Source organism: Strongylocentrotus purpuratus, unplaced genomic scaffold (assembly GCF_000002235.5).
Source record: "Strongylocentrotus purpuratus isolate Spur 01 unplaced genomic scaffold, Spur_5.0 spur5_scaffold_5, whole genome shotgun sequence".
NCBI lineage: Eukaryota > Metazoa > Echinodermata > Echinoidea > Camarodonta > Strongylocentrotidae > Strongylocentrotus > Strongylocentrotus purpuratus.
The window spans coordinates 39,224,717-39,236,733 of record NW_022145611.1 but is presented as its reverse complement, the minus strand read 5'-3'; the positions used below and the strand labels follow the sequence as shown (position 1 = coordinate 39,236,733).

The 12,017-nt window shown below is 37.4% G+C and overlaps 1 protein-coding gene across 1 annotated transcript in view; it reads right to left on the bottom strand.

The window, feature by feature from the left end:
* LOC115929488 (RNA-binding protein Nova-1-like) overlaps positions 1–11,653 on the bottom strand; it is a 31,218-nt gene extending 19,565 nt beyond the window's left edge. The window contains exon 1 of the mRNA XM_030998491.1: positions 11,010–11,653. Coding sequence (XP_030854351.1) covers positions 11,010–11,226 — 217 coding nt within the window. The 5' untranslated portion in view covers positions 11,227–11,653. The remainder of the gene's footprint in view (positions 1–11,009) is intronic.
* Between the last annotated feature and the right edge of the window lie 364 nt (positions 11,654–12,017).

Here is a 12,017-nt window from a genome sequence, read left to right as displayed (position 1 = left end):
TTAGTCATGTCAATGACTAGCCCAAACCTACAAAAGCAAGGTTTAATGTTGCTTTGTTCCACCACTTTACTTCCTCAATGGCTAATCCATATTGTAGAACTACCCATTCATCCCCTGCCAGAGGTGTTAAGTTTGTGAATAATTTAGACAAAAACTGGTCCTTGAAAGACAGACAATGCATGGCCTTATTGTCCTCTCTGAAGAAGTGCAGGTACATGGATTGATTGATGAACAATGGCATCACTGGAAGAATGTTTTCACATGGTTATTGATTATATCAGTGCCACATCCAATGGGGTAAACATCTGAAGGACTCTCTATGCTTCTTCTAACAAAACAACAATACACAACAGACATGACCAAGGAAATGATCATGCATGCAGTGTTGGGACTCTTGGGAGTAAGCACAAAAAAAATCATTTAATACCAAGTTGATTATAGTGATAAGTGTACAAAGAGTAAAATTACATTATCATATTTGGTGCACAGGACACTACATACACATGTATATAGCCAAATTTCATAAGCCCTAAAGAAGTCACAATGAATTATAATTGTTATATTGAGACTTCATAAGAAAATAATATCGCCTAGCCCTAAGCCTAAAATTTGAATGAAAAGGAACGAAAAATTGGACAGACGGTGTAGAAATTGACATTTAAATAGAAATATTGAAATATACCCAAGTCCACTTTGTAACATTCATGCCGCAGGGTCATTCAACATCTCATGCCTTCATATAAGCAAGGGCTACACGTATGATATGAATGAACCTCCTCACCTAACATTAACCGTATAATAACAACCCTCTGCCGCTTCAGTTATCCATTTACAACACATCCCATTCTCCACAAATCACTTCCCTTTCATCACTAATTAAAATCCCATCCCATGTGAGACAATCCGTTCAGTGGCCCATAAAATCATGCTCAATATTTCACAAAGTGATCATCGTTAAATTATCATTCTTCCAGAAGGGTAAGGACCTTGTGTTTATTAATTTGCGCAAGGTCCTTTTGATTAGTATGGCAGTAATGCACCAAACCTGGAGGGCGAAATAATATTGTTAAGCCAAGGGCAGCAGAGCGTGCCAGACAGAGCTCTATTGAGCGTGATCTGAACACAGTTCCTTGCATTTTCTAAAGGCTCCTCCGTTTATCAAGCATCGGCTTCACTTCCTTCATCTTCATACCTCGCTAAATTTCAAATTAATTTTTCGGCCATTTGCGGTTATTGTCCTGTGACCCCTAGCTGAATCTATAAACAAAAAAATCATGAAATTACATGACAAATTTAAGGAGAAGGGGGTGGGAAGGGGGAGGGGGTGATGTTATGATCTTTTACAACCTCACAGAATCATTCATGTTAAATTTACCTTAGTGATAAATGCTCAATTTTACATCATTTCTGTTACTATCCTCCAAGAGACTGTTTCAATGACTTTTTGGGAGTGTCAAGCATCTTTCTTCTTTCTTTTTTTTCCTCAAACACATCAATGCTTGTTCTCTCTGATATCCATTTCTTCCTTTGCTTCTTTCTCCTGCATCTACCTGTTTGTTTAGATGGCATCCTCTGTCTATCTACCTTCTTCAGTGACCTGACTGCGCCAAGAATACCTCTCAATAAAAAGTGGGCAGGAGAGCACTTATTCAATTTGAGGAAATCTTTGCCCAGTATGGGTGCAAGCGTGGCCCAGGGGAGGCAACCCTGCACCCAGCAGGGAAGAAACTACTCCAAGCATGCTACAGACAAACTCTAGCTCTGCAGACATATGCTGCTGTCAAACAGCACCGAAAGGCCTACAAGATATATGAATGCCAGTGGTGCAATGATTGCACCTGTAACTTTGTTGAGATCATATCATGAGGAAATGTCTTATGTTTCAGTTTTCTACATTTTCTTTCAATTTTTTTTACTCTATCCTTTGATCTAAATGAAACACTATATAGATTCCAATATCTATCTAGCTGTACATAAATTTTAGTTAACCCAGATACAACTTACACCAATGCAGTTGTCATAACTGAAACCAAATTTGAATATAAATTTGTTTTCCTTTTTTACATGCAGTGTTGAATTATTATGCACATTCATCCAGCACTCATTCACATTTTATCACTCACATTTTATCCTGAGAAACGCTGAGTTATACAAAAAATGGGTCAGCCTTGCCAAAGGCATACTTATTCTGTATATCATGCATTCTAAGACAGGCACGCATCCATAAGTATGATGTAAATGGACTTTCAAAATGGAGGTGGCCCTCTCCCATCCATGTTTCATTCACAAAATGGTGAAATTTGAAGAGTGACATAATTAGCATGCAAAGGAAGATGGTAGCATCACTCAAGTCTTGCAACTAAAAGCATGCCAGCCCTCAGTCTTTCTCAGAATACTAATCCGATATCTTGATGAATTAAATCAGCAGACAGGATCATTTGAATGCCATTACAGACAATCAAGTTAGAGATAGGAATAGAAGGCTCTGCTACAATAGAGACATACATGTATGCATCATCTGTTGGAAAGATTGTAGAAATACACCGATCTCCATCTTGATTATATCACTTGCACCAGATGTGTTGATATTGCAAGTGTTCTCTGGATGCTAGGAGATTTAAATAATCTGTATAATAATATTCTTTCTACAACTATATGTACATGAATCGCAAGCTGGTCATCATTTTTCATTGACTGTCAATTCTGTCATCTGATCTGTCACATTAGTGTCACCTACTAAAATTTAAATCTCAATAATCAAATCATTTTCACAGACTAATTACACAATTTCCCCAGAAATATAAGAATTTCCATAACTTAATGAGATGAAACCGGGAGCTTTGTGCATCACATTTGCATTTGATTCATCGGTTTAAATGTATTGTTGATACCATATTCTCTCTCTGCTACAGGTATGATACATGATGCTGATGTTGCCGTCAACTCTTTCTAATTAAGAGATAAAGTCACATGCATGCTACTGATCCCCCATTCCCGATGAGGAATTGGGTTGCCTTGCCCATTTAATTAAATATGCATGGCTGTGATTTGACGAGGAACACCACCGCCATCGTGGTGCGAGAGAGAGCCAGGCTTCCCGCGTTCCACGCGATGCCATTGCCAGACACGGCTTATTGACCAAGCATGTGTGGGTGGAATGAGTCCTGGTTGGAGCGCTGTTCAAACACCTAACAGAGACATACAGCAAATGGAGGATAGCATCTTCCACGTAATGGATGAAACAGACTATTCATTTCTCCATCACGTTTCTTGATTCACGTTCATGGTTGATGCTTCTTTGTTAAGTCTTCTCAGTGGTGGAGTCGATTCAGGACTTCATGCCAATCCTAATGATACATTTCCACTATGTAATGAATGGTATTGGGAATGTCTTACAATAGTAGTACATTTCCACCATCCAATGAACGATATTGAGAATGTCTTTTTAATAGAGAGGATAGTACAGTGTACATTTAAACCATTCCTCTTCATCTCCATCTTACTAAATAAGAGTGAGAAGGTACAACTGGAGAGAATATTCAGACCTTGTGCTTGGGTGAAAACAACATTGTAGACGGGCATTAACTTATGTACTTTTAACTAATTAATGCCCTTTTGTCTGCCAGCAGATGAAAGTCTTCATACACCAGACTTGGTTAGACTCATTTTCATTGAGAAGAAGATACATGTGTGAGCGAAGGAAGGAGGGAAACAATTCTACTTGAAATCCAGCCTAACTATTTAGGATGGATTCTTTCACCTACTACAGAATAGATATATCCAAGTTTGACTGTCACCTCCTGAATTTCGGATAAACAAAAGAGGAGTGCAAGATTTTATGATTGCAGGCTGTTGGATCATTCATCATGTATACTGAAGACAAAAGTTTATTTTTACAGAGCTGAAGGAATGAGCTTCCACCTATTCTCTGGGCCCCTGGTGGGTAAAAACATATGCTCAGGTCACCTTCAGATAAAGATGAATGATGCAGAGCCAGAAAGGATTGGTGATTGATATGGTGAGAGAGCTAGCTAGCGATGGATGGAGCTAGGGTAAAGACACTCACCCATCCATCACTACAATTGTAAGGAGGTAGAAGAGGGTTGAACATATTTAGAAACGCATGTGCATGTTCCTCATCATTTTACATGAAAGAAGGGAAAATATTACAGTTTCAAACTAAATACAACATTCAATGTTTTCATGCATAGACAAAGCCCAAATGAGCACTTCTACTGCCAGGTATATTCTGAATAAATCAGTCAGAACTACAATTACATAAAATACTTCCCTTTTAATGCTAGATGCCTGTCAAACAACCACAACAAAATGCAATTAACAATTGGCTTGTAATTGGTGAATAATTCTGAATAAGCCAGCATATCTTTCCTTTCTTCCAATATAAGCAATAGCAAAGGGAGCCATTGTTTAATTCCACCTACATGTACTCCCCCCCCCCCCTTCCTCCCTGATTATTTGCCTGACATAAATACATGTACAATACATGTAAACATTAAACAAAAACATATATGACTTGGCATGATCTCATAATGCCACATAAATACCCTACCTTCACGGTTCTCGCTTGAGCAAGTTCATGTACATGTATATACATGTCCTCTACATGAGGTACTGGTGGGTCTAGTCCAGATCATCAAGATCTTGAAACTCAATCCCCATGGGAACTCATGACAGAGCAGAGCTAGGCATGCACTATGTTGATCCTCTGTTTCTTTCACCCAACATGCATGGGACTAGGTACATACTACACTACTACATGCTCTAAAGGGTAATGTATGCAAGTACATTTGGGTGGCCCTCAGGAATGTGCAGGTCGATTTGCAGAAAAACACCTCATTTTGCACCCATTTAAATACATTGAATTGATCAAGGCCTACGAATATGCTGGAATTTGTTTCCACTGGTTGAGATCTACAAAATTGCATCTTCAGGATTTGTAAGTCATGAATAAATTTCTTCATGAAAATTGATATAGAAATATGAAGTATTTCAACAGAGCAGCTTTCAAGCAGTATATTATTTCCTTCAACACAAGCTAATCCAATGGCCAGCAGACTGAGCAGAGGAATCAACAACTTCAAAGTTATTTTGACGGGTTATTCACCCACGTTGCATTGACCCATTGAGTCTCAGTCAAATCTTTTCACCTCATTTCACGATGACAATAGAAGTAAAAGGAAGAAGTGCCAATAGAAAATATTGAAGCTCTTTACAATTTCAACAATGGTGGTTTTCTTCTATGCAGACAGTACTTCATATATCAATGAAGTGGCTTCTAGATTCCAAAGTTCACTGTAATACAATAGAAAGCTGCCTTTACTATATATGTTGTGCTACTTATTAAGACCTTTCTATGAATTCATATTCAGCATCATAATTGTATACTATATAGGCATATTTTCAATGAAGATTATGCATCCTCAAAATTAAGAATTGAAGAAACATATCATCTTTTTAATCTTGTAAAAGGTTATTATCCTTACAAAAAAGATAATTCTGTAGATTAATTATGAATATATGTAAAAGATTTTGACCAAACAAAGCAATGAGTGAAGTGACTCTGATTAACTCCAGTAAAATTCAACATGGACTACATGTACCCTGTACACATACAATCAACAATATTAAGAGTTTAAATGAGGCGCTCTAACACTTTTAATCTTGTATCCAGTATTTAAATAGAATGCAAGGGCAATCATATGTATGTAGGGGTGTGTGTGTGTGTGGGGGGGGGGGGGGTGGCATAAAGGCAGGAAGACCCATGGAAATGCAATAATTGTTCACACTGAGACAGACTGAGAAGGCGTAGTAGCTCTCCCAGCGCTCCAATAAAAGTACACAAAATTGAATCAACCTACATCCAGGAGGCAACACAGCCAGAATAAATAAACGACATAGGCAATGATCAAGATTGGCTTGGAGACAAAAACTGAGAAACTTCCACCCTCTCTTGAGTTCGGGAAGGTACATCCTATATTCAGTGTTTTTTTGTCTTCCCAAAGAGGTACCAGCACCTCCTTGGTCTTCCAAAGAAAGCTTCATAACTACATAATGGTTTGGCTGTAAGACTGGAGTACATGTATTTCATCTAGTGCCATTTACTTGCTACTTGGCCGGTATTTTTATTTATCTTTTCTTCAGGCTAAAGCATTGAAATGTCAACATCTTCATCCACTTTGGCTTTTATAAAAAATAAAAAGAATTCAATAAAATAAAATAAAATGATGCTATTAACTTGAATATCCAACAAATGTGTATGTTCATACAAGTAGATTTAAAGATAGACAACCTTTGAAGATAGACAGCCTTTGAAGATAGACAGCCTTGTACGAAAAATGAGATATTTTTAGAACTACATGAATTATTTATAAAGAATCACCTACAGCAAAGCAAGATATTTCTCAATTGGATTGGATATTGTGCAATTTAGCACATTATCAGATAATCCCTAATAATATTAGAGGCAATATTATCCATATAATGTGGCTTTGCCTCCTTCAGTCCAGAGGGTACATATAACCATATGGCATATTTATAAAATACATGTTTCTCAAATAAATTACATTGCATATATCCGTTTGCCAAAAAGAAACATGACTGCCTCATGAAAATATCATATGACTCCAGAATCATTAAACATATATCCTTTTAATGTTTTAATGGAAACATGTTTTTTTCTTTCCTTTTTTACATAGATGTTCACAGAAACATCTGCACTCAATGAATTTTCCTAGTGCCTTGTAGTGGCTAGATTTTCACAATCTGAACAACACGCCCCTTTTAACTAGGCCATTGCACTGGAACCAACCATTATTGACTGGCAAGCGCAAACATCAATTAATTGATATGGCTGCGCTGCATGGCTGTGTGGACAGAAAGGAAAATCAATTTGCTTCCCATTTTTTTCAGTTAATGACAAACTAGTATTAATCAGCACCTCTATCTCAATCTTAGATTGTCAATGAATAATGTGTCTCTTCGGGGCCAGAAGGTCGTTAACTCATACATGTACTGTATCACAAAGTAAACACCATTTTGGTTCTGAACAGCTGAATTAAACATCTAGACTCTGATAGTGTTTCTCATATCAAATATAATGTTATCTTATGAGGGGACTAATGTCATTTTTCTTCTCCCCTCTGTTTTATCACAAACAAACATGGACTTACTTATTTGGAGCTTAAGATTTTATAAAGTGCACAACATGTGGCTTATCTTTTATACAAATAACAATTTGGTCCATAGTTCCTCTTTCATAGCCATCTTGGATAATCATTAACCAGCTTGGAGGGAGGCAGATTGCTGACTTTGAATTTATTCCATAGGTGCCAAAAAGTACCAGCATAATTTTATATCCCTGGAAGGCTTACAGTTTACACAACCTGGCTGTGTAACCTCATGACGCTCTCAACATATGCTGTACATGTAGTTTAGCATTGTTTTATACAGTGCATACAGATGTATGTAGTAATGAATCATTTACTAACTACACACCCTGGCTCTGTATTTAGATCTTGATACATGTATGTATCAGGTTCCCATATGGTTGCATGTGTTGATGAAAAACATATTGAATTTCCACTATAATACCTCTCCACAGAAAGCAACTAGTGCCCCTTAACATGCAACAAGTATACCCACATATCATACATGTGGACAGGCTCCAATAAGCATTGTAGCATATGGATGAAATCGTCATTCACATTTCATATCAGGGACAAGCCTGATCCCTTAGCATGCTCATGTCGCAAACGGATTATACAATATTGGACCTGTTTACTAATTTTAAGCATACTTTTTTTACAAAAGTTCCTCTTGACAACTAAATAGCTTGCAAGTGTAGGCTTGCCCCAAAAAGCAACAGCTAATGTATGCAAAGTGGATTCCATCAATTGAGATTCCATTATTCATAGCAGGTTAATGAAATGACAACCAAGGGTTAGAGTTAGTTGAAATATTGTAAAACAAGCAAACAGGTCTATTGGAAATAACAAAACGAAAGGCATGTGGACTTTTTTCTACATGTAGTTCTTCTCTTCTTCCCCCACTCCCTCCTCCCCTAATCCAGATCGATGCTGCAGATTACATGTATGTGGAGCCTAGGAAATTTACAGTAATGTGAACATGCAATGATAAAACCTACAGAAAGTTTGGAGCGAAATCATATAAACAGCTGTAATGGCTCCAAATTTCTTGTCGAAATTCAGTTCTCTAAAGTGATATAGTTTAAGATAAAATCTTATTTCCTTCCATAGAAACTATCCAACTTGTGATGATGTTGAGTTGAGAAAGCAATGGCACAGTAAATACTACAGATTCACATCATGGTCTCCTACAAATGTGCTTCCTGTTTTTGGAATGATTTCCGATGGCTGGCATGCCACCATGACTTGAAATTTCCTTCTCTCTTTCTCCCATAGTTCAGCTGTAAGTCATCATTCAACCTTCAACCAAGACCCTGGGGTTCTGCCTCCTAAATACTGGAAAGTAAATATCATGCAAGCATATAATACGATGTCTGTATCAGCAATCTTTCACTGTAAAAAATAGTGAGAATCTGCATCATACATGTAGTTGACATCAATAGAAATAGGCTAGGGAAGAGACCAGAGTGAGAAGAAACAGTAAGAGAGAAGAATGAAGGTAGAGACTTAAAAGGAGACAGAGAAGATAGGAAACATACTGAAGGGGAGATATATCTACATGTATCATGTAGGTAGAACTAAATTAATATACGAAATGCAGAACGAGAGATTCAAACATGCCACATGTATGCTGCACTACAGTACAGGCCCATATGTATTTAAGCTTGTACCTCAACAAAATCATTAGAAAAAAACTACACTGACTACCACTACCCATTAAAGAGTCATTGTAGGCCTGGCTATATGTACATTTTGTAGGTTATAGTTCAAGCTTCAAGTGTTAGCCAATATGCAAAGCTGCAAACTGATTTGTAGCTAGTTCTCTTGTCGTCTCGTCGAGTCTCTTTTTTTGATCAATAAGGAGAGGCATCTTGAATTAACAATGAAATTCCACCAAACTCAAGTCATCATAGCATAATCACAGTTATTGTGACCAGACAACAGAGATTATGGATTCCTATTGTGCCCTCTCCATAGGGGATAAAAAGGTCATTGTGGAGACATCAATATTGTTGCACACTACCAAACTGCCTTGTATTGATTTTCCTATATACGCAGTTGCGGTTGAGCCCTGCTCAGTAGCTTTGGATGAAAGCAACAGTAAAACAACCTGCTGCATTCTAAAGGTAATAGACTAGACGGGTTAGTTGTTAATCCTAACACGTTTTACTCTCAGCATGTGCGAACCCTGTGAACTCTCACAGCCACGGTAAAGGGTTGAACTGCCTTATAAACCTTTAGATCATATTATTATTTTATTTATTGATGTTGGGTTGTTGTTTTTTTTTTTTTGGGGGGGGGGGGTGGTCATTAATGATCATATGTGTGCATACAATGAATATAGGAAAATGTTATATGTTGTGTATTATCGCAAGTTTCGCAACTTACAATTAAAATTAGGAGCATTAATGAACTCATCATTGTTTTCAGCATGCACTAAAAAATTATTCATGGGACAATAGAATCACTACAGGCATAAAGAATCTACAATATTATCGATCACAACAAATACAGGCCTCACTAGAAGGAATTCAGATTTAATAGTTGTATACTAGGATCCATAATATGTAAAAGTGATTGCCAAAATATATCTGACTTGCAACTGTCTTCTAATTTGGTTAGGAAAAAAGACAAGATTAGCATTTCTCCTGGCAGTAGATATTTTTAAGAAACACAGACACGTATGTAATGAATCATCATGAAGTAAATAAACTTTTGCAAATTTTGCAGCCTTGCAGTCTTGTTTGCTCTTTTTCTCATGCATGCTGTTTCAATAAAAAATGAATTATTCAGTGACTGCCAAAAATCATATGAAAAGTCGTTATTCAGACCTTGATTGATTTGTATGAATACACTTGATTGTTTGCTTTTGGTTTAAAATGCATACAGAAAAAATGAGGAAGTTTGTGATATATTAAAGCTGTATCATTTCTTATTGTGATATTCAGATAGAAACTCAAAGTAGCATTCACTCCACATTTTCAAACTAATCTATCCAATTTTACAGCATATAACCTTTGCTTAGCTAGGCCTGCTCCATAGGATAGAATATTCTATATTCAATGATTTTTTTTTTTTAAATAGGGGGAGGGGGTTAAACCTACCCTACCCTACCAAACACCTGCCCCACCCCCTAACAGTAAACATGCTAAATGTGACCATGTCTATCAACACCTCCTGGATGGATTTAGTAGAGAGATACAAAGTTACAACAAAATTTCCATCTTTTCTAGAGGAAACTATTAATGTATCGAGTGAATTTGTATATCTATGGACTGGGACTTTAAAAGTTGATTAGCTGCTGCTGATTGTATGAAGTCACTGCCATGACTGTATTGTAAATGTAAGTGTAATGCTACTAAATATTACCATAAAGTTTAGGCCTAAAGGATTTATAAATCTTGTCACAGGATTTGCTTGTATGGTTATATATCTATAGATCTATGTGACAATTTATACAAGATACATATCTGCACAACCCCAAATTACGAAGATACACCAACAGCATGGTGGCCTGTACTCCAACAGAAGAAGAAGAACATGAAGAATATATCATATTTATAAACGTTTTCTTGATCATTTTATGTTTTCTTACCCCTGTTTATTGTTGAACTGTTTTTGCCAGACTTAACCTTTTAATTTGCATACCCTCTTCCTGATTATAATCATAATGTGTTGTTTCTTAATCAGATCATGGAGATATAATAATATCCATGTGTGCTACAGGAAATCAAATTGTTAAAATACTGTTATCATGATTCATATAGTATCAACTGAACTGTACCAAATCGGATTGACTTTGTCACGAATAAATGGAAAGGACGTGGAATCGCGCATGCTTACCGATTGGTCCTCCGGGGCCGGAGCCAAGATTTGTCCTCTTCGTAGCCATACCTCCGTCTAATTCTACTTCTAATGGTCTTTTCCTAGAATCACAAGAGTCACCGTTTAGACCGTTAATATCTATGATAGGTTGTCCGACAATTGAATGGATAGATGGAACTAATGAAAGCGAAGCTGACTGTGTTCCTGGGCCCGTCACGAATTCTGCTGTCGCCATCTTTGCGAGGCCCGGCTGTCTGAAAAGATTTCACGATCCACCTTCCCCGACGAAACCCCCGTAACTCGCGATACTAGGCCGTGCAGTCAGGTGAAGAAACTCGAGATGTGGCTGACTAGCTCGTGTAACTTCGGAGGACTGAGAGTGGGTTCCACTTCCAGCCTTGGCTTTGGCCTTTAGCTCTTCACTAAATCGACACAATAAAGGTTGTGTTTACAACGTATTACATACAATACTATTTCTAAATATGTTCACCCACCAACCAGGAACTACAAATCTGACGAAATGTTCAGTTCCACTAACAACAGCTCTCTGTGCCTGGCTAGTCGCTTATGCGATTACTTGGGGTCCGGTCGATCGCCTCGCCGACACTGAAAAGCCAATGAACTGCGATTGTGTGTACCGAAACGGTATGTGCTAGGTAGCAAATGCTGGGATGAGTCTTGCATGATCCGATTATACTCTATACAAACGAAATGGGTGCTAATTTGTGTTCTGAGATCTCAATTGATCAACAGCCTTCGTATAAATGTATTGTTTTTTTCCACAAGATTTTGAATTCTCTCTCTCGCCTTCTCTCTCTCTTTCTCTCTTTCTCCTTCTCTCTCTCTCCTTCTCTCTCTCTCTCTCTCCTTCCCTCTATCTCCTTCTCTCTCTCTCTGTGATTGAACAGGAAGAAAAATTGTAATTACATCGAATTATAATATCCCCGGATACACAGGGTATATTGCGTTAGAAATGAGTTCTTTCTTTGGGCTCAAAAATGCAAAACTTGACTAAAGTGTATGAAT